Here is a 24,526-nt window from a genome sequence, read left to right on the forward strand (position 1 = left end):
GCTCTGCATGCCTTTCACCTTTTCAACCAAGATAATGCTGTCAAGATTCATCCATGTTGTAAAATGTATTCATATTTAATTCCTTTGTATGAATGAATAATATTATTCTTTATGGATATTTCACATATTGTTTATACATTCATCAGTAGATAGATGTTTTTGTTGTTTCTGTTTTAGGAATATTCTGAATAATGCTGCTATGAATATTTGAGTACAAGTTTTTGTGCAAACATATGTTTTCATTCCTGTTGGGTGTATAGTTAGGAATGGAATTGCTGGGTCATTTTGTATTTCGGTGTTTAACTTTCTTAGTAATTGCCAAATTGCTTTCCACAGAAGCAACCATAGTTTACATTTCATAATACAAAATACATGGAGTCCAGTTTCTCCACATCCCTACCAACAGTTATTAGTTTCTTGGTTTGTTTTTACTTTATTATTATAGCCTCGTAGTGGCTGTGAAGTGACATTTCACTTATTTTTTTTTAATTAGTAGACTATCTTTAGAGCATTTTCAGGTTTATAGAAAACTGGTACATGATACAGAGCTCTCATATACTCACTATCTCCTAACCCACATTCACAATTTCCAATATTATTAACATCTTGCATTAGTGTTGAGTATTTGTTAAAGTTGATAAACCAATATTTATGCATTTTTATGAACTAAGGTCCATGACTCATTCTTTTGTGGTACGGATCTGTGGGTTTTGACAAATGCATGTTATCTCATGCTTCTCAGATTTCTTTTCACCTTCGGTTTAAAAAGAAGTCTAGAGGGGCTGAAGTGAATATTTCCTTCTTTCAATTGGTTAGTCTCTGTTAAGGTAGTTTCCCTTGAGGGGTAGTGGTAAACCGAACCTTCTGGGCATATTTCAAAATGGCAATTTTTACCCTGGCAGTAATTCAAAATAATTACTTTTCCCCTTCTTCTAGAAGTCGAAAGGAGTATTCCTCAAATTTCAGCTGTGAGAACAAGGTGGAGCTGGAGATAAAAGTAAAAATATACCTGGCCCTCTAACACTGACTCCCCAGAAGTTTTTAACTCTCAAACTAGTCCACACTCAGCCTCCAATAGTTAATCAATTAGATTTTACACTTCTCTACCCATTTTTGGCTCCAGCAACTTCTGCATTGGCCTGACCCTCCAGTTTTTGGGGTGTCAGTTTGCACTGTAACCTTAATTCACTGAGGGACCTAAGAAAAATTGTTGAGTTTTTCCGTTCAGCTTTTTAAGAAAAACCGAATGCTGACTTTCAAGATTTTTATGTATCAAAGTGTAACTGTAATTTCCAAACTGATTTTGACAAAGGTCTATTTGCTTTATTCCTCTGTATGAACCATTTGTCAGTTTTGTTTTGTTTTGTTTTGTTTTGTTTTGTTTTGTTTTTGGATGTCACATATTTTTGTTGAAAACCGGGCATTTAAAATAATAGAATGTGAAAACCTGTGGACATCAGATTCTTCTTCTTCTCTAGGGTTTGCTTTCCCTGCTGATTTTTATAGTTGTTAATTTAGCAACTTTTCTGAATTAGTTCTCTGAAGCCCTCTGTGGCCACCCACTGAAATCTCTATCCAGTTGGCTTAATGGTCAATTAATGACGGAACAGGTATTTCTCTAGATTCCTGGAATCAAATCTCTGTCTTTGCTGAGCATCTTTATGTGCATGTTCGGATACATCTTCAACACTCATACAAGGACTTGACAGCTCAGCCTTAGCCTTTCCTTCTGGCACATGCAGAGTCTCAAGGTCAACCAGAGGTGAGAGATTAGGGCTTTCATGGGTCTTTTGTGTGTGTGTGCCAAATCCTCAAATGATAAAGGGAATTGGTTATATGGGTGAGAGATGAGACTGAAGTAATTGTCTATTGCACCAGTTCTCAACTAGAATTGTGCATCACAGTAACCTGCAGAAAAATTTTAAAAAATCTACAAGTCTAGGCTCTCCTCTGAAGATTTTGATAGAGTAAGTCTAATAAAGCATGGACATGTATGTTTTCAAATATTTCCTTGAAGCCAGGCATGGCGGTGCAGCAGCTGTAGTCTCAGCTGCTCGGGAGGCTGAGATGGGAGGACTGACTGAGCATGGGAGTTTGAGTGTAGCCTGGGCAACATAATGAGACCCCTCCTCTAACAGTAACAACAACAACAACGAAGTCCTCAAAATCCAGATACTATTCTGGTTAAGAACCACTGAATAGATAAGTGTAATATGTAAATTCTCATATCTCAGAAATGTAAGATATCTCTAGGAGAGTTGGACTTTGATAGATGCTAATTCCTTTAAATCTTTTCTTTCCAATAATACTAGTCTGACTTTTTCCTGATCGTGCTCACAGCTTTGGAAGTGAAGTCTTGCAGGGAATAACCAGATATTTCTAAAAATGACAGTTCTTTAGGAATGAGGCTTGCAAAAAACTCCAACTCTCTTCTTCCTCCTCTGATGTCATAAATGTGGACCTTTATTTTTCAAGGCTCTGTTGACCTTCAGAGTCAGGACTGGGACCAAGGAAAGTTAAAAAGCCACAAATGTTTGTGTTCTTACCAAGATTTATCTGTTTTTCTTGAATAGTTGCTCACATGGTTGCTGGAAGCCTTTGCTATATTTCTGGAATTCTGAAAATGTTGATTTTGACAATTTTGCCTTTTTTAATCTTTGTATTTATGGACAGGTAGGTTTTTCAAAGGTCTTTATCATTTTCTCTGATACCTCCTTTTAACTTTTGTCTTTTATTGGTTTTTGTTTCAAGTTAAATATTCAGAATTGGAATTTGGGGGACATAGGCTGTGAACATTTGTGTGGCCTTCAATATTTATTTTATATTGTTTTCCACAAATGTACCTCACATTCAACTGTGTATCAGTATTACCACAACATATTAATACTGGATTTTATTTGATTATTATTAAGTTGCTAGTTTATTAAATAGAAAATGACCACAATTGCTCTACTTTACATTTTTATTACCAAAGAATATAAATAATTTCCATGTGTTCATTTAATTATTTAATTTCTCTCATTTGGACCTTCTGATGATGGATTGTTAATAGTTAACATTTTCAACTTATATAAGTAAAACCTGAAACCTTTATATATTCTTTTTGTGTCATATTTAGTGAAAATAATTGCCCATCTACCTTATGAATTTGTCTTGAGTCAAAGAAGATAAAATTATCATTTTTAATATATTGTTAAATTATTAAATCTAAATGCATGACTAAATGTTACATATGTTAATTTTTATAATTTTAATATCTTTTGAAAAATTTTAAATTCTGTAGTTCATCAGGAATTTACATTAGAAAATTTGTTTACTGATAGAGTGGTTTTGATGAATACATGCTGTTGGAATTTTATAACTGGAATATTATATAACAATACAGTTATCCACCAAGGCAGAAACATGAATTAGAGCATGAATTTATTTGAACCAATGTTTTTCACGGTCTGTTTCATGTGCAACTCTTTGTAGAAACTGACTATAGGCACATCTCGTTTTATTGCACTACACTTTATTGCACTTTACAGATCCTGTGTTTTGTTTTGTTTTGTTTCAATTTGAGGTTTGTGGCAACCCTGCTTCCAGCAAGTCTATTGGCAGCATGTTTCTAACAACATGTAGAAAAACTTCATGTATCTATGTCACATTTTAATACTTCCTGCAATATTTCAAAAACTTTTTCATTATTTATATATCTGTTATGGTGATCTGTGATCAGTGGTGTTTGTTGTTACTATTGTAATTGTTTTGGTGTAACATGAACTACACACATATGACAGCTAACTTAATCGACCAATGTTGCATGTGTTCTTACTGTTCCACTGTCTGTTCCCCACATCTCTTTCTCTCTCCTGTAGCCTCTTTGTTCCCTGAGACACAACAATATCGTACTTAGGCCATTAATAACCTTACAATGCCCTCTAAGAGTTCAAGGGAAAGGAAGAATTATGTGTCTCTCACTTTAAATCAAAAGCTAGAAATGATTAAACTTAGTGAGAAAGGCATGTTGAAAGCTGAGATAGACTAAGGAAAAGTTCTTGAAGGGAATTAAAAGTGCTACTCCAGTGAACACAGGGATGATAAATCAAAACACCCTTATTGCTGATATGAAGAAAGTTTTAGTGGTCTGGATAGAAGATCAAACCAGACACAACATTCCCTTAAACAAAAGCTTAATCAAGAGCAAGGCTCTAACTCTATTCAATTCTGTAAAGGCTAAGAGAGGTGAAGAAGCTGCAGAAGGAAAGCTGGAAGCTTGCAGAAGTTGGTTCATGAAGTCTAAGGAAAAATGTCATCTCCATAGCATGAAAGTACACAGTGAAGCAGCAAGTGCTGATGCAGAAGCTGCAGCAAGTTATCCAGAAAATCTGGCTAAGCTAATTGATGAAGGTGGACATGCTAAACAACAGACTTTCAATGTAGGCAAAATAGCCTTATATCAGAAGAACTTCCATAGCTGGGGAGGAGAAATAAATGCCTGGTTTCAAAGCTTGAAAGGACAAGCTGAGTCTTTTGTCAGAAACTAATGCAACTGGTAACTTTATGTTGAAGTTAATGCTCATTTACCATTCTAAAAATCCTAGGGCCCTTAAGAATTATGTTAAATGGGTCGGGTGTGGTGGTTCACGCTTGTAATCCCAGCACTTTGGGAGGCCGAGGCGGGCGGATCACGAGGTCAGGAGATCGAGACCACGGTGAAACCCCGTCTCTACTAAAAATACAAAAAATTAGCTGGGTGTGGTGGCAGGCACCTGTAGTCCCAGCTACTTGGAGAGGCTGAGGCAGGAGAATGGCGTGAACCCGGGAGGCGGAGCTTGCAGTGAGCCGAGATTGTGCCACTGCACTCCAGCCTGGGCAACAGAGCGAGACTCCGTCTCAAAAAAAAAAAAAAAAATTAATTAAAAAAAAAAATTCTGTTAAATCTCCTCTGCCTGTGTGCTATAAATGAACCAACAAAGCCTAAATGACAGTACATCTGTTTGTACCATGGTTTACTGAATATTTTAAGCACACTATGGAGACCTACTGCTCAAAAAATAAAACAAGATTTCTTTAAAATACTACTTCCAGTGACAACATACACATCCAAGAGGTGAAATGGAGGTGTACAAGGAGGTTAATGTTGTTTTCATACCTGCGAACACAATATCCACTCTGCAGCCTGTGGATCAAGGGGTAATTTTAACTTTCAAGTTTTATTAGTTAAAAATGCATTTCATAAAGCTATAGCTACCATAGATAGTGACTCCTCTGATGGATATGGGTAAAATAAATAAAAAACCTTGAGGAAAGTGTACACCATTGAGAATATTCATGATTCATGAGAGAAGGTCAAAATACCATTAACAGGAATTTGGAAGAAATTGCTTTCAGGTCTCCTGGATGACTTTGAGGGATTCAAGACTTCAGTGGAGGAAGTTACTGAAGATGTGGTGGAAAGAGCAAGAGAACTGGGGTTCGAAGTGGAGCCCGAAGATGCGACTGAATTGCTGCAATCTCATGATAAAAGTTTCATGGATGAGAAGTTGCTTCTTGGGAATGAGCAAAGAAAGTGGTTTCCTGAGATGAACTCTATTCCTGGTGAAGATACTGTAGGCATTGTTGAAATGACAACAAAAGATTTAGAATACTGCATAAACATAATTGGTAAATTAACAACAGGGTTTGAGAGGATTGGCTTCCTTTTTGAAAGAAGTTCTGCTGTGCATAGTATGCTAACAAACAGCATCACATGCTACAAAGAAATCTTTTGTAAAAGGGTTAATCCATGAGGAAAACTTCATTGTCCTACTTTGAGAAATAACCACAGACACTCCAACATTCAGCAACCACCACCTTGATCAGTCAGCAGCCATCAACATTGAGGCAAGACTCTCCATCAGTGAAAAGATTATGACTTGCTGAAGGCTCACATGATCATTAACTTTTTTTTTTTTTTTTTTTTTTTTTAAGACAGTCTTGCTCTGTTGCCCAGGCTGGAGTGCAGTGGCGTAATCTCAGCTCAGTGCAACCTCCGCCTCGGGGGTTCAAGCAATTCTCGTCTCAGCCTCCTGTGTAGCTGGGACTACAGGCGCCTGCCACCACGCCCGGCTAATTTTTGCATTTTTAGTAAAGACAGGGATTCACCTTGTTGGTCAGGCTGGTCTCAAACTCCTGACCTCAGGTGATCCACCCACCTTGGCCAATCATTAACTTTTTAAAACTGAAATATTTTTAATTAAAGTATCTTTTTATCGTTTAGACATAAACAATATTTAGACAATGTTTAGAAATATTTTATTGTTTTAGATATGATATTATCACACACTTAATAGACTACAGTATAAAAATATAACTTTTATATGCTTTTGGAGACCAAACACTTTGTATGACTCACTTTATTGCAGTTGTCTAGAACTGAACTTACAATATCTCCAAGGTATGCTTGTATTCTTGGTGTGGTCATTATTTCACTCTAATGTGTTCCCTCATTCCTCCAGTTACTGTATTTTTCATTCAGTAAATATGTATTAGCACTTACTATGTCTGGGGTTCTTTGCTACTTGCCAAAAATACAGAGGCTATAAATATATATACTCCCTGCCCTCATGAAACTTCTGTGTTGAAGGAGAGAGACATCATAATTTATCTTGGTAATTTAGGAAAATCATTATGAATGCTGAACTTTGGGATATTCTCTTTTTGCATTTCATATGATGATTTCTTATTAGCACAAATCTCAATTTTATAATTGTAAATTGTAGATTTTCTAGTTTGAATCTAAATTTTTTTTAAATTTCTTTGAGATACCTAAAATATTTATAAAATTATCTGATAGCTTTTCAAAATTTTTAATTTTTGTTGGTATCATATCTTATCATGGAATACAATTTATTTTCATATGTCTGTTTTTGTATAGAGAAGAAACTGTTTCTTTTCATTGATCTACACATTTATTTCTTGCAACAGTCTTTGAAATATATCCTTAGAATATTAGACATATTCAGATATTTAAAGGACAAGGCCCTCTCTCCACTACAAACACATGCACATATTTGCCATAATTTTTAGATTTTTTGATATTATTGCTCATTTTTAAAATTTAAAAATAATTATTAAGTCACAAATAAAATAGGCCTAATATTTTTATAGGTTATTACATTGGAAAAAAGAGATACTTTTACAATGTTTGTCTTCCTAACTTGAAGCATAATTTACATTCTTGTTTGTTTAAACATTTTTTATGTTCTAGTAATATTTTATACTACCACAGTTTTTTAAAGCCTAGATATAATTATTAAATATGTTCCAACATAAGTTATACTTTTGTAACTATAATGATATGTCTTTAGGGTATATTTTTAGGTCATTGGTGTTGGCAATGCTGTCTTTTATAAAAATCATGCTGTATTATTTATGTGACATATATGTAAACTCTCTTTAATCACTTTGATTTTGTACTGAGGATTTTCTAGAGATGCAGTTATGACATGCGTAAATAATTGCATTTATCTTTCTTCATGTATTGTATTTTTTCAATAAACTGGGCTATGTCACAAGGCCAATCTTACCATACTGTTGGATTTTTTAAATCCATATATAATATAACTTTGGAAATTAGATTGAACCTTCATTTAAGTTCTCTTGAACACTAAACAGAGAAATTACACAGAAAGCTTCTATTAAAATTGTGAATCTATTTATCATCCCGGAATGTCACCCAAGATGACTTCCCATTTTCTTCTGCAGTGTTTTCTATCAAACACCCTTTTGCAGAGAAACACCATCAAACTTTGTCTTTCTCTCCTACTTACCCCTTCAGCCCTTTCTTATGTAATTTAGCCTTGTATAAATATCTTTATTCTGATGCCGATTTTCTTCCCGTATCCTTACTAGTGCAATATAGGACAGAATATTTGACTCAGGAAGCAGATATTTTATTTTGTTTTATTTTACTTTTTGTAGGTTTAACATGTAAGGAAGTAAAAGCTCTCAGAGAGAAGGCATGGTCAAGGACAAATGAAGGTATCCAACAGCTATTATATACAATTTTCATCTCTTTTTTTCTGTCACGTATTGTTTTCAAAAAATTATAAGCATGAAAATAATTTCAGGCATTCTTCTGTTCTTCCTAACTGATGTTCTATCAATGAGTATAATCGTAACACTTCTTTAAAAAAATACTTATCTATTGCTAGTGTATGTTATATACTCCATTTCCTGTGTTCCCTTTTTCGTTTTGAATAATGCATGCTTAAGAAGAGTGTACAAACTTAATATGTGGGTTTTTTTCATAAATGATTATGAGGAAACATCTGTGTCACCTTCACTCACTCCACACATAGACATGCCTGGCATTTCAGAAGGTCTCCCTGTACTCTCCTGAACAATACTTTATGTCATCCACTACCTGGGCTTTTGTGGTGCTAATTTCCTTTTCTTTTTAATTTTAACTGTAGTGTTCCATATGTATGCATCTCTAAAGATGTAATTTAATTTTTCATGCTTGTTAATTGAAATTAAACTGAGTTAATATATGTATGTTGCTGCCTTTGTTCAACATTACTTGTTATCTTCATCCTTGTTACTTTTTTTGCTCAATATAATTTGTGACTTTCATCCATTTTGCTGTACCATTGTACAATACCATTTTTTATTATTTTGAATAATGCTTCTAGAAACATCCTAGTACATATATCCTTTGTCAGTTTCTCTAAGACATACTTATCAGCAGAATTGGTAAGTATGTGGTATATCTATTGTTGACATTATTTGATAATGCCAAATTATTTTCCAAAGTAATTACATGAATTTACAGTGACATAACAGTCTAGGAATGTTTCCAGTTGCTCCATTTTTTTCCTACCACTTGGCAATATTAGACTTTTAAAGTATTGACAATCCCCATACTATGTAGCAATGTCTTATTGTGGTTTTAATTTAAATTTGCCTGATTATTATTGATGTTGAAAATTTTTTCGTGTTCTTTTTGGCATTTTGAGTTCCACTTTTGCAAATTGACTATATCTTTTTTCTAATTTTCTAATGAGTCATTTGTCTTTTTTCACATTGATTTCACATATATATATTCTTGTGTAATATGAGTACTAGTTCTAAATCAGTCACATGTTAACTAATTTTTTTTACGTTTATGCCATTTATTTTTAATCTATTTATTCTGCCTTTTGATGCACAAGCATTCTTATTTTTTCAAGTCAAAGCTTTTTACATGTTATTCAAGGAAATCCTAGTTGAAGGTCATGCAGATATTCGTCCAAATCATCTTCTAAGCATTTTGGAGTTTTGACTTTTACGCTTAGATTTTCAATCCACCTGGAATTGATTTTTGCGTGTTATTTAAGTTATGGTGTCTACATTTGTTTTGTGTTTGATTACGTTGACTCTCTACTCCTTATTGCTTTTGAAAAATTGTTCATGGGCACTCCATGATGCTTAAAATACAGATGACTTCTTCCAGAGTATACACGTTTTTGCTTCTGTCAGGAACATAGCGCTATACCAATATGGCACAAACTTAAAACAAATTCAAGCATAGAGGCTTCAGTGGAGTGTCCAATGATGAAAACCCAGTCTGCAAATTTAAGTGATAAACAGCCAAAGTTTTAATGTCACAAAGGTGAAGTTTTCTGCTTTTGTTTTTATTTTTGTATATTTAGTGTATACTCAGAGAAAATGTCTCTACAATGTCTTGAGCTGTGGTAGAGGTCATTGGGGTGGTTATTTCTGGTTAACCTTTACTCTGAGGCTATAGCCATTTTTTATCCAAATTTAAAACGAGTTTTACAATTTAGTTGGGAGTTAAGGCATTCTAATTTTTTGTGCTATAGGCCCTTTGAAGCTTGTTGAAGCTTTTACTCTCTGGCATGAAAATTATATTTTTAAATGTATTATAAAAAGTACAGAAATATTTTAAAAATAGAGTAATTTTTCCCCATCAAATTTACGAATCAGTTAAATTTTGTCTGTGGACCCTGAGACTAGGTTGTCTTTTTATTTTCTAAAACTTACAAGTCATCAGACCCAGCCCAAATTTTCTAGGAATTGTCAATGACTTTTGTGTCAAATGTCATTTTGCACCCTGTGCTCCACTTAAAAGTATAGTTTCTGCTCTCCTTTAGATTTTGTCCTAGTAGTTTGTAACTATCTTGTTCATATATATATATATATGTATATGTACAGCCTTTTAAAGTTATTTTCTGTGGAAAAGTAGATCTGATAAACCTAGCCTGCCATTCCAAGAAATATGAGTTATATACACTATTATTTTGTATTGAATTATACATTTATAATAAGAGGAATTTTTCTGGCTTATATAATTTAACAAGTTTAATCCTCTTCTGAATTGTATTTCTTCCCAAATTTGGGAGATAATGTGCTTTAGGACATATTATTCAAAGATGGTACTATTTAATATATATTCCAAGATATGCTTAAGGAAAAAACAGTTCTGAGGTAAAATAAAACAGAAATTTTGTGTAATTTGTATTTTCCTTGAAGTTTTTTTGATGAACATTAACACTTTGAAAGCTCTAACAAGTCTTGCAATGAAAAAACCTTCTTAAGTAATATGTTATTTGAGTGTAGAACTGCATCTTTCCATACTTATAAGAATCTCTTGGAATTATACATTGTAAACAGGATTTAAAGAGTGCTAGTGTAGTTGAAAGACTGGAACTAGACACAAAGTTTAAATCTTAGTTCTATCACTTGCTAACTTTGTGAACCTGGTTTGGTTCACTACCTTTCTGGGCCACATTTTACTCATGTGTAAAATGAAAATTAATATGTGTTATTGTAAAGATTCAGTATCATAGTATAATAAATATGTTGAAGTCAACTGTCATGTATATGTTCAATAAATATTAGTCATTCTCACTTTGAGATTTTTTTCATCCTCATTGGTTTAATAAATTATGGTAAATTTATGCTACAAGATACCATGAAACTGATGTTTTATGTAATGCAATATAATTCTAGTTGTATAATTTACCATTATTTTATAAACTTCTAAGAAATACAAATCTACCAATTAAACTATTCCACGTACCAACCTTGAATTTTAAGATGAATCCTGATGTGACTGATCTTAGTGTGTGAAAAAAAATTTTCTAACAACTTGAAATATAAAGTTGAATTTGAAGAATGGTTTAAAGTTAATAAGGAATCTCTCTGTCCTGAGAATGAAAGAAATGTATGTATACTTGTCTCTTTACATATATTTTATATATATGCACACATGAACACACTTATATACACACTCATTTAACAAACAGAAATGAAAGCATAGGTCCACAAAAATATTATCCCAGATCATTCATATAGCTTTATTCATAATAGTGAAAACTGGAAACAACCTAAATGTCCATCAGCAGAAAAATAGATTTAAATAAATACTAGTTATGCAATAATATAATGTGGACCAGTGAAAAAGAATGAGCTGCAAATACATGGAGTATCATTGGTGAATCTCAAAAATATGTTGAGCAAACAAAGTCAGATAAAACATACTCGATGCATTTAATTTCATTTTTACAAGCTCCAAGAAAAAGACAAAACTAAGCTATGGCAATAAAAATCAAAGTAACAGTTGCCTATAGTAGATGAGAAACTTTCAGGGGTGATGGAAATTTTTTCTCGCTTGAATGTCATGGTAGTTACATTTATGTACACACTTATCAAAATGCATTTAATTATAAATTTAAGATGGCATTTTCTTCCATGTATGCTATAAAATAAAAAAACTGTTTAACTCTAAAACCATTAAAACATTTTTATATCTTATAAATACATCATACACACATAAATATAAGGTTTAAATGCTTGCAGAATGACTTATGTTAATATATACTAACAGTTACAGATAGAATATATGTTAAAGCTCACTAAAGCATAAAATAAGGCATACGTATGAAATATTCTCATAGGTATAAAGGATCTGGAAGTACACACAAGAAAATTGCAGCATTGGTTGCCTACTGACAACCAATCTTGAGTTGTGGTGTCTACTTTTCTTTTGTGTGTGATTACTTTCACTCTGTACTCCTTATTGATTTTGAGAAATTATTCACGGGAAGACCATGATGCTTTCCGCTGGATTACCATGGGGGCAAGAATGGCAAAGTGACTTTTCAAGTGACCGATGGGTTAATTTTCTTTTAAACTTTCAAATTAATTTTAACACAGTTCTATAGTGTATGAAATTTTGTTGATTTTTGTTTTATTTGCATTTAATATTTCCAGTTTTATTTATTTTATTTTTTAGAGAGAGGGTTTTGCTTTGTTGCCCAGGTTGGAGTGCAGTGACATAGTCATGGCTCACTGCAGCTTTGAACTCCTGGGCTTAAGTGATCATTCTGCCTCAGTCTTTGGAGTAACTGGGACTACAGGTGTGTGCCACTATGCCTGGCTTTCTAATTTTATATTTTTAATTCTTCTTTTTAAAGAATAATGCGTTAGGTTTGTACAATTCTGATTATTTCGTGTCAGTATCTGACTTACACAAGAATTTGATTCTATTACAATTTTGATTCTTTTGTGTCAGTATCAGACTTACACAAGAATCTGATTGTAGAAATTTTATTCTTTTAATACTCTAGACATACCACAAAACTGCTACATTGCAAACTCCCCAAATCACTGGTTGGGGTACTGAATGTAGGGATTGGAGTCATCAAGACTCAGTCAAGTTGTGGGAACATCTGTTTGAAGATTAGAGTAAAACTAAAGTTCAAAGATAATACTGAGGTCTTAATTATGGGAAAACCTCATCTCGTCATCACAGAGTTTGAAGGAAGTGATTAGGGACGGGGACTGAAGTTGTGGTTACAATACCAGAAGCTCAGCATCTTGGAAAATAGGACATTTGCCTCTAGTGCTGTACTATAAACAAGCCCCTATGGGTTGGGGTGGCTGATATAGAAGGGAGATTTTTTTTGCAGTTTTAGAATTATTTATTTCTGGCCAGGCATGGTGGCTTGTGCCTGCAATGCCAGCACTTTGGGAGGCCAAGGGGGCGGATCACCTGAGGTCAGGAGTTCGAGACCAGCCTTGCCAACATGACAAAACCCCATCTCTACTAAAAATATAAAAAATTAGCCAGGCATGGTGGCGCGCATCTGTAGTCCCAGCTACTTGAGAGGCTGAGGCAGGAGAATCGTTTGAACCCAGGAGGCGGAGGTTGCAGTGAACCGAGATCATGCCATTGCACTCCAGCCTGGGGACAAAGTAAGACTCCACCTCAGAAAAAAAAAAAAAAAAAAGAATTATTTGTTTCCTATGTTTCCCTTTAATGTCCTAGTACATATCTATCTATCTATCTATCTATATATATATATATATATATATATATATATATTTCACTTTTACCAGTATTTTGAATGTTACTTATTTACAATTAAACGTTTAAGTTCTGAATGTATTTCTGTTTTGAATACATTAACATTTGTTTACAAAGTGTTTCCTTTTTCGTACGTATTTTTTATTACATGGAATCCTTCCTTGACACATTTGTTATTTGGAAATATACATTAAATTTCCAAATACGTTTGAATTAACTTTATGCGACAAATTTCTAACTGTACAGTAGATTAGTTATATAGTGCAGCTAGTTTCTACTTATTAAATTTTTTTGAATTGTTGTCTAAGATACCTACTTTTACTACCTTTAAAATGATGTAATCTGTATCTTTTTGCAATTCATAATATGTATATCAATATTACCTTATTGTATTAATCACATCCTGTATGTCATTTTGTTATTCTGAACTTCATATGCCACAGATGAATGACGGTGACTTAGATTTTTCCCCTATATTTTTCTCTAAATTTCTTTTTGTGTTAAAAAAATAAGACTTTTTTCTAATATAATGTGCTATTTTATTGCATGCATATAGATTTTTTATTATTATCTATAACTTCAATTGTAAAGTAATAACTCTCGGTGTTGTTGAGCTTAAGTTCTAGATTTGTTCATATTTAGTCACATCGTTTTCTTTTTCAGAAAATAATTGTATACATTTTATTTATAATTTTTTTCTGTATTATTTTATAGTTGGTTCTTTTTGGGTAAATTTAGTCATTTATATATTATAATAGTTATTTGATTAGCACTATCATTTATCATTTTTATATTTTTTGAACAATTTCCTATTACTGAATATTTTTCCTATAAACTTACTTTTGCCTTATTTTATGCTTTAGTGAGCTTTAACATATAAATATTCTATCTGTAACTGTTAGTATATATTAACATAAGTTATTCTGCAAGCATTTAAACCTTATATTTATGTATGTATGTGTGTATGTATTTATAATATATAAAAATATTTTAATGGTTTTAGAGTAAAACAGTATTTTTTATTTTATAGCATACATGGAAGAAAATGCCATCTTAAATTTATAATTTAATACATTTTAATAACTGTGTACCTAAATGTAACTATCATGACATTCAAGCTAGAAAAAATTTCCATCACCCCTGAAAGTTTCTCATCTACTATAGGCAACTGTTATTTTGATTTTTATCACCATAGCTTAGTTTTGTCTTTTTCTTGGAGCTTGTAAAAATGAAATTAAATGCATCGAGTATGTTTTATCTGACTTTGTTTGCTCAATATATTTTTGAGATTCACCAATGATACTCCATGTATTTGCAGCTCATTCTTTTTCACTGGTCCACACTATATTATTGCATAACTACAGAGTATTTATTTAAATCTCTTTTTCTGCTGATGGACATTTAGGTTGTTTCCAGTTTTCACTGTTATGAATAAAGCTATATGAATGGTCTGGGATAATATTTTTGTGGACCTGTACTTTCATTTCTGCTTGTTAAAAGCTTAGGACTGGAGTTGCTGCGTTGTAGTGTACATATATTTAGCTTTATAAGAAAATGTCAAATAAATGATAATATATTTTTATGTTTTAGAATTTTGAAACACTTCCTCAAAGATTGTAAAATAAAACATTTCCCCTCTCTCTCTACATTTTCTTTCTAAAAACAAGTTTCTTAATCTAGCAATTATAAATCCTACATATCTTATTTATTTATAATTATAAATCATACATAACTTACATAGGATTTATAATTATAAATAAATCCTACATATCAATAGTTAACATAGTTAAGATATATAATAGTATATATATATAAAATAGTATATATATATATATATATACATACACATGCATATCATTTAAAAAAAATGATGACAAAGCTTACACACAAATCTGCCTTGCTAATTTTCACAGTGTATCCTGGATACATTCTATATCAACACATAATGACTTATCTGTTTGTTTTAAATAGCCTCATGCTATTTTGAATACCTTCTTATGAAAGAGTCAAACCAATTGAAGAGCATAGAGAAAATATCTGAAGATACTTTACTGTGGATTTTGATTAATGTTTGTATGATAGTTGTTTTTCTTTTAAGGAGAGTACTTCTCTAACGTAGTTTTTTACATGGTGGTGCTTATTTTAAAATTTTCTATAATATTAACTACTCACTAAAATATGTGTTTTTTCTTTTTAAAAGGCAATGCCACGTCTCAAAGTTTGGTTCTATATGGAGCCTCTAAGGAGAACAGTGAAGGTTTTCATGAAAGTAAAATGACAAATACTGAAGGTGAGGACTGAATGTAAATCATACAGTAAACTATATAAGCTATATTTATATTCTCTCGTTAAAGTTTATAATGTCAATACTATTTCTATTTTGAAATAAATCCTACATATCATTAATTGTTAACATAGTAAATATATATAATAGTAAAGGTATAACGTATATTGTATCAATAGTATATTGTTAATGTATAATCTGGGTTTATGAATTGTTATGTAATTTCAGAAATGTATGAATTTTGAAATAAATTCTTAATCACCCATGCTGTGACTGGCGTGTTCTAGATAGAACATTTCCAGTTCATTGAGGACATGTTTCTTAGAAGAAAAAGAAAGAAGGCAAATGTTTTGGGGATGTATTTTTCATTTTTTAAATAATTATTTTATTTTATTTTAAGTTCCAGGGTACATGTGCAGGATGTGCTGGTTTTTTACATAGGTAAACACATGCCATGGTGGTTTGCTGCACCCATCAATCCATCACCTAAGTATTAAGCCCAGCATGCAGTAGCTCTTTTCCCTAATGCTTTCCCCCAACCCGCCCTCCCCGTACAGGCCCCAGTAAGTGCTCTTCCCCTCCCTATATCCACGTGCTCTCATTGTTCAGCTCCCATTTATAAGTGAGAACATGCGGTGTTTGGTTTTCTGTTCCTGCATTAGTTTGCTGAGGATAATGTCTTCTAGTTTCATCCATGTCCCTGCAAAGGACATGATCTCGTTCCTTTTTATGGCTGTATAATATTCCGTGGTGTATATGTACCACATTTTCTTTATCTAGTCTATCATTGATGGGCATTTGGGTTGATTCCATGTCTTTGCTATTGTGAATAGTGCTGCAATGAACATAATGCATGCATGTATCTTTATAATAGAATGATTTATGCTCCTTAGGATGTATACCGAGTAATGCAGTTGCTGGGTCAAATGGTGTTTCTGGTTCTAAATCTTTGAGGAATTGCCACACTGTCTTCCACAGTGGTTGAACTAATTTATGCTCCTACCAACAGTGTAAAAGAATTATTACTCTGCAATGTCACTAGCATCTGTTGTTTCTTGACTTTTTAATAATTGCCATTCTGACTGGTGTGAGATGGTATCTCATTGTAGTTTTGATTTGCATTTCACTAATGATCAGTGTTGTTGAGCTTTTTCTCATATATTTGTTGGCCACATGTATACCTTTTTTTTGAGAAGTGTCTGTTCATATCCTTTGCCCATTTTTTTAATGGGGTTGTTTGTTTATTTCTTGTAAATTTGCTTAAGTTCCTTGTAGATGTTGGATATTAGACTTTTGTCAGATGGATAGATTGCAAAAATTTTCTCCTATTCTGTAGGTTGCCTGTTTGCTCTGATGATACTTTCTTTTACTATGCAGAAGCTCTGTAGTTTAATTAGATCTCATTTATTAATTTTGGCTTTTGTTTCAATTGCTTTTGGCAATTTCATCATAAAGTCTTTCCCCATGCCTCTGTCCTTAATAGTATTGTCTAGATTTTCTTCTAGAGTTTTTATAGTTTTGGGTTTTACATTTAAGTCTTTAATTAATCTTGAGTTAATTTTTGTATAAGGTGTAAAGAAGGGATCCAGTTTCAGTTTTCTGCATATGGCTAGCCAGTTCTCCCAGCATCATTTATTAAATAGGTAATCATTTCCCCATTGCTCCTTTTTGTCGAGTTTGTCAAAGATCAGATGGTTGTAGATGTGCGGTTTTCTTTCCGAGTTCTCTATTCTGTTCCATTGGTCTATGTGCCTGTTTTTGTACCAGTACCATGCTGTTTTCATTACTGTAGCCTTATAATATAGTTTGAAATCAGGTAGCATGATACTTGCAGGTTTGTTTTATTTTTTGCTTAGGATTGTCTTGGCTATGTGAGCTCTTTTTTGGTTCCGTATGAATTTTAAAATAGTTTTTTCTAATTCTGTGAAGAATGTTAGTGATAGTTTAATGGAAATAGTATTGAATCTATAAATTGCTTTGGGAAGTATGGTCATTTTCGTGATACTGATTCTTCCTATCCATAAGCATGATACATTTTTCCATCTGCTTGTATCCTCTCTGATATCCTTGAGCAGTGGTTTGTAGTACTCCTTGAAGAGGTCCTTCACTTCCCTTGTTAGTCGTTTTCCCAGGTATTTTGTGGCAGTTGTAAATGGGAGTTCATTCATAATTTGGCTCTCTGCTTGTCTGTTGTTGGTGTATAGGAATGCTTATGATTTCTGCACATTGATTTTGTATCCTGAGACTTTGCTAAAGTTGCTTCTCAGCTTAGGAAGCTTTTGGGCTGAGTCGATGGGGTTTTCTAGATATAGGATCATGTCATCCTCAAACAAAGACAATTTGAATTCCTCTCTTCCTATTTGAATACTGTTTATTTTTTCCCTTGCCTGATTGCCCTGGCCAGAACTTCCAACACTATGTTGAATAAGAGTGGTGATTGAGGGCATCCTTGTCTTGTACCCATTTTCAAGGGGAATGCTTCCTGTTTTTGCCCATTTAGTAGGATATTGACTGTGGGTTTGTGATAAATGGCTCTTATTATTTTGAGGTATGTTCCTTCAATACCTAATTTATTGAGTTCTTTACATGAAGGGATGTTGAATTTTATCAAAGGCCTTTTCTGCATCTATTGAGATAATCATGTGGTTTTTGTGTTTAGTTCTGTTTATGTGATAAATTACGTTTATTGATTTGCATATGTTGAACCAGCCTTGCATCCTGGGGATGAAGGCGACTTGATCATGGTGGGTAAGCTTTTTGATGTGCTGCTAAATTTGGTTTGACAGTATTTTATTGAGATTTTTGCATAGATGTTCATCAGGTCTATTGGCCTGAAGTTTTTGTTGTTGTTATTGTGTCTCTGTTGTATCTCTAGTATCAGGATGATGCTGGCCTCATAAAATGAGTTAGGGAGGATTCCCTCCTTTTCAATTGTTTGGAATAGTTTCAGAAGATATGGTACCAGCTCCTCTTTGTACCTCTGATAGAATTCAGCTATAAATCCATCTAGATCTGGGCTTTTTTTTTAGTTGGTAGGCCATTTATTACTGCCTCAATTTCAGAACTTGTTATTGGTCTATTTAGGGATTCAAATTCTTCCTGGTTCACCCACCCACCTGGAAGGGTGTATGTCACCAGGAATGTATCCATTTCTTGTAGATTTTCCAGTTTATTTGTATAGAGGTGTTTATAGTATTCTCTGATGGTTGTTTTTATTTCTGTGGGGTCAGTGGTGGTATCCCCCTTATCGTTTCTGATTGTTTATTTGAATCTTCTCTTTTTTAAAAATTAATCTCACTAGCAGTCTATTGATTCTTTTAAAAAAACAGCTCCTGGATTCGTTCATTTATTTGAAGTGATTTTTATGTGTTTATCTCTTTCAGTTCTGCTCTGAGCTTGGTGATGTCTAGTCTTCTGCTAGCTCTGGAGTTTGTTTGCTCTTTGTTCTCTAGTTTATTTAGTTGTGATGTAAGGGTGTCTATTTGAGATCTTTCTTTGATGTGGGCATTTAGTGCTATAAATTTGCCACTTAACACTGCTTTAGCTGTATCCCAGAGATTCTGATACGTTGTTGCTTTGTTCTCATTTGTTTCAAAGAACTTCTTGATATCTGTCTTAATTTCATTATTTACTCAGGAGTCATTCAGGAGCAGGTTGTTTAGTTTCCATGTAGTTGTGTGGTTTTGAGTGGGCTTTTTAATCTTGAGTTCTAATTTGATTGCACTGTGGTCTGAGAGAGTGTTTGTTATGATTTCAGTTATTTTGCATTTGCTGAGGAGTGTTTTACTTCCAATTATGTGATCAATTTTAGAGTAAGTGCCATGTGGCACTGAGAAAAATTTATATTCTGTTGTTCTGGCTGGTGAATTCTGTAGATATCTGTCAGGTCCACTTGGTCTAGGGCTGAGTTCAAGTCCTGGATATCTTTGTTAATTTCCTGTCTCAATGATCTGTCTAATACTGACAGTGGGTTGTTAAAGTCTCCCTCTATTATTGTGTGGAGGTCTAAGTCTCTTTGTAGGTCTCTAAGAACTTGTTTTATGAATCTCAGTGCTCCTGTATTGGGTACATATATATTTAAGATAGTTAGCTCTTCTTGTTGAGTTGAACCCTTTAACATTATGTAATGCCCTTCTTTGTCTGTTTTGACCTTTGTTGATTTAAAGTCTATTTTTTCAGAAACTACAATTGCAGCCTTTGCATTTTTCTGCTTTCAAATTTGCTTGGTAAATTTTCCTCCATCCCTTTATTTCAAGTCTATGTGCATCTTTGCATGTGAGATGTGTTTCTTGAATACAGCACACTGATGGGTCCCATCTTTGTATCCAGCTTGCCATTCTGTGTTTTTTAACTGGGGCATTTAGCCTATTTATATTTAAGGTTAATATTGTTATGTGTGAATTTGATCCTGTCATCGTGATGCTGGCTGGTTAATTTTGCAAACTTGTTAATATAGTTGCTTCATAGAGTTGTTGGTCTGTGTACTTCAGTGTGTTTTTGTAGTGGATGGTAATGGTTTTTCCTATCTATGTTTAGTGTTTCCTTCAGAAGCTCTTGCAAGGCAGACCTGGTGTTCACAAAATTCCTCAGCAGTTGCTTGTCTAAAAAAGATTTTATTTCTCCTTCACTTATGAAGCTTAGTTTGGCCTGATATGAAATTCTGGATTGGAATTTCTTTTCTTTAAGAATGTTGAATGTTGGCCCCCAATCTCTTCCGGCTTTTAGGGTTTCCACGGAGAGGTACGCGGTTAGTCTGATGGGCTGCCCTTTGCAGATGACCTTGCCTTTTCTCTGGCTGCCCTTACCATTTTATCCTTCATTTTGACCTTGGAGAGTCTGATGATTATGTGTCTTGGGGGTAAATCTTTTTAGAATATCTTACGGGGGTTCTCTGGATTTCCTGAATTTGAAAATTGGCCTGTCTTGCTAGATTGGGAAGTTCTCCTGGATGGTGTCCTGAAGTGTGTTTTCCAACTTGGTTCCATTCTCTCCATCTCTTTCAGGTACTCTAATCAGTCATAGATTTGGTCTCTTTACATAATCCCATAGTTCTCAGAGGTTTTGTTTTTTTTATTTCATCCTTTTTTATCTAATCTTGTTTGTCTGCCTTATTTCTGCAAGATAGTCTTCAAGCTCTAATATTCTCTCTTCTGCTTGATCAATTCAGCTATTGATACTTATGTTTGCATCATGAAGTTCTCGTGCTGTGTTTTTCAGCTCCATCAGGTCATTTATATTCCTCTCTGAACTGGTTATTCAAGTTAACAGCTCCTGTAATCTTTTATCATGGTTCTTAGCTTCTTTGCATTGTGTTAGAACATAATCCTTTAGCTCAGCGAAATTCATTATTACCCACTTTGTGAAGCCTACTTCTGTCAGTTCATCCATCTCAGCTTCAGCCCCATTCTGTGCCCTTGCTGCAGAAGTGTTGTGATTATTTGGAGGAGAATAGGCATTCCAGCTTTGAGGATTTTCAGTGTTTTTGCATTGGCTTTTCTTCATCTTCATGGATTTATCCACCATTGATCTTTGAGGCTGATAACCTTTGGATGGGGATTTTGTGGGGTCTTTTTTGTAGATGTTGTTGTTTTTGCTTTTTGTTTGATTGTTTTTCTTCTAATAGTCAGGCCCCTCTTATGCAGTTTGCTGGGTGTCTGCTGCAGTTTGCTGGGTGACCACTCCAGACTCTGTTTGCCTGGGTATCACCAGTGGAGGCTGCAGAATAGCAAAGATTGCTTCCTGCTCTTTCCCCTGGAAGATTTGTCCCAGAGGGGCACCAACCTGATGCCACCCAGAACTCTCTTGTATGAGGTGTCTGGTGACCCTAGTTGGGAGGTCTCACCCAGTTAGGAGGCATGGGGGTCAAGGAACCACTTAAGGGGGTCATCTGTCCCTTGGTGGAGATGGTGTGCTATGCTGGGGGAATCTCCCTTGTCAGGATCAGCTGATCTCTTCAGAGCTGCCAGGCAGGAAATATTAAGTCCACCGAATCTGAGACCACAGCCACCCCTTCCCCAAGGTGCTCTTTCCCAGGGAAATGAGAGTTCTGTCTGTAAGCCTCTGACTGGTGCTAGACCTCTGACAGAGAGGCCCTGTCCATGCCCAGTGAGGAGGGATCTAAAGAAGCAGTCTGGCCACAGTTGCTTTGCTGCACTGTGGGGAGTTCCACCCAGTCCAACCGTCCTCATCTCCTTAGCACTGTTAGGGGAAAACAGCCTACTAAAGCCACAGAAATGGCAGTCATCCCTCCCTGCTACCCCCTCCCCCGCCCCCGCCTCCTGGGAACTGAGTCATCCCAAGGCAACTCCAGACTGCTGTGCTGGCAGTGGGAATTTCAAGCCAGTAGTTCTCAGCTTGCTGGGCACCGTGGAAGTGGGACCCGCCGAGCAAGACTGCCGGCTCCCTGGCTTCAGCACCCTTTTCGTGTGAGTGGATGGTTCTCCTGTCTCACTGGAGTTCCAGGTGCTGGTGGAGTATGTAAAAACTCCTGCAGCTCAGTGCCTGCCCAAACAGCCACCCAGTTTTGTGCTTGAGACCCAGGCCCCTGGTAGTGTAGGCTCATGAGGGAATCTCCTCATCTGTGGATTGCACAAATCCGTGGGAAAAGTGTAGTACTCCCGCTGGGCAGCACATTCGCTCACCACTTCCCTTGGCACGGGGAGGGAGGTCCCCTCACCCACTGCAGTTCCCAGGTGAAGCAATGCTGCACCCTGCTTCTGCTCATTCTCCATGGGTCACACCCACTGCCTAGTCAGTCACAGTGAGATGAACTGGGTATGTCAGTTGGAAATGCAGAAATCACCCACCTTCCATGTTGGTCTTGCTGGGAGCTGTAAACTCCAAGATGGCTGTTTCTATTCAGCCATCTTGGCTCCTGTCAATCGGATGTGTACTTTTTAGTTCCAGAATTAAAGACTTGTACAGTAAGAATATATAAACATTATCTCTGAAAGTGTTTCTAACACTCAATATGGAAAGTGGTGGAAAGAGATGAGGAAGTGTATACATATATCTATTGGGGTTCATACTTGTTTCTTTTTAGGTCATTCTGGTGAAGAACTCTTTATCAAAAATTTTAATCTTGATTTTGAGAAATTACTACTCTGGGAATTTTTCAGTTTTATGAGATTAAATTGAAATAAGTTACCATTTTGATTCTTTCATCTGTGTATGTCCAGTAGAAATCTTGAATACAAGTTTAAGATCTTGACTTAGAGTTTATTGCCCATAGTGAATTTCAAACAGATTTATAAGACAGCAAATAAATGACTTATGAACCAATTAATTCAAGATACTTGTATATCTATGTGCTATTGTGGTATAGAGATATTTAAGAAACAACCCTCACAAAAAGTGTAAAATCTTGTAGGCCAAATAAAATATATGAAGGATAATCCTAAATTGAAAGAAAAATAAATAAAATATAAATGTATACAACAATTTTTACAATACAACATAAAATAATAGTTACATAGTGTATCAGCAGAGATGACACAAGGAAGTACATGCCAAATGAACACCATGGATGACAGATATCTTCAGTATTTTGACTAAGACCAATTTGCATGGTCTCCAAGCATTAAGAAAAATGTTAATGGATCAGGAGAGATTTGAACTGAATTTTAAAGAATGCATTTGTATATGGAAACAAAAGGTGAGGATAAAATTTAAGAAAGTAGAATAGGATGTGTCAACAATGAGAAAATAACACAAGATTTAGGAAGCATAGATATATTTGTCTATAGCATAGAGAGAATTCAGAAATGTGAAGATGGTTCAGAGAAAGGTAGAAATGATTTAGGTGCAATTAAGAAGGATTTTGAATTTCAGGCTCAAGAGTATTAACTTCATTTCTCAGTCTCTGGATATATATATATATATATATATATACACCAGAGTAGGGAAGTTACTGACTAAATTCTTTGCTTACAAAGTCTGAGCATGCAACACAGAATTATTTGGCTACAGGAATTGTCTGGCTGTTGTGGTGGAGTGGGGCCCTTTCTGCTCCACACCCAGCTGGCTCTCCAGGCACTTAGAAACTGATTTTCTTATTATTATTGTTCAGGCTTATTGTAACAAGGTCCTGATCTAATTAAGATCAATGAATATGAAAGAGATTAGAGATATATTACAAAATAAGTGTTAAGATTTGGTGACTGACTAGTACTTACAGGGACTGACTATTCTCTCTATATTAATGTAGGAACTTGAATGAGAAGATGGAGGATTCAAATGTGATTTAACTGTTACAAACTTTCATAACTGCAACAGAGATGTAAAAAGAAAAGAGGTTAAATGGAGGGAAGATGAGTTTAATTTTACAGATAGTAGACGTGCCTACATGTGTGAATGAAGTTGGTCCCTTTAAGACTATCTCTGGCTTGCTGCCCTTCACTAAATCTGAATGTTTAAAACCAAATAAAGTTGTGGCTTTTTCTTCAAGATGGCAGATTAGAGGCTCTTAGCATGCCTTGGCCACTTGGAAAAAGCAAGATAGTGCATAAAGATCAACTGTATGAGCATTAATTCAAGAAGGAATATGAGAATCCACCAGAATGTGAAGGACATTCCAATTCCCAGGGAGGAGAATGCAGGCTAACAGCCTCCGTGACGGCATCTGGGTGTTAAAAGTGAGTGAAACTCCAGTACACAGGAGAGTCAGAAAGGCTCCCTCTGTGATTTACCTCTCCACTAGGGATCTGAGCAACCCAGGCTGAAGGAACACACTTTGTTTCCCCCAAGCCCTGGAGCTAACTTGGAAAGAGGCATAGAGACGCTGTGAGGGAAAGACACTGGGAAAAGCTGCAGACACTTTCTTAGACCTGGCACTGAGAGCAGGAGGCCATTTTTAACCTGGGTGCACACAAACTCAGCCATTCTTTGGTGACCCAGCAACGTGT

The 24,526-nt window shown here is 34.8% G+C and overlaps 1 protein-coding gene across 2 annotated transcripts in view; it reads left to right on the plus strand.

The window, feature by feature from the left end:
• CCDC178 (coiled-coil domain containing 178) overlaps positions 1 to 24,526 on the plus strand; it is a 506,700-nt gene that overhangs the window by 36,336 nt on the left and 445,838 nt on the right. For both annotated transcript variants that reach the window (XM_012506252.2, XM_030810102.1), the window contains exons 4-5: positions 7,948 to 8,007; positions 15,540 to 15,629. In XM_012506252.2, the coding sequence (XP_012361706.1) occupies positions 7,948 to 8,007; positions 15,540 to 15,629 (150 nt within the window). The remainder of the gene's footprint in view (positions 1 to 7,947; positions 8,008 to 15,539; positions 15,630 to 24,526) is intronic.

Source organism: Nomascus leucogenys, chromosome 4, assembly GCF_006542625.1.
Source record: "Nomascus leucogenys isolate Asia chromosome 4, Asia_NLE_v1, whole genome shotgun sequence".
Taxonomy (NCBI): domain Eukaryota; kingdom Metazoa; phylum Chordata; class Mammalia; order Primates; family Hylobatidae; genus Nomascus; species Nomascus leucogenys.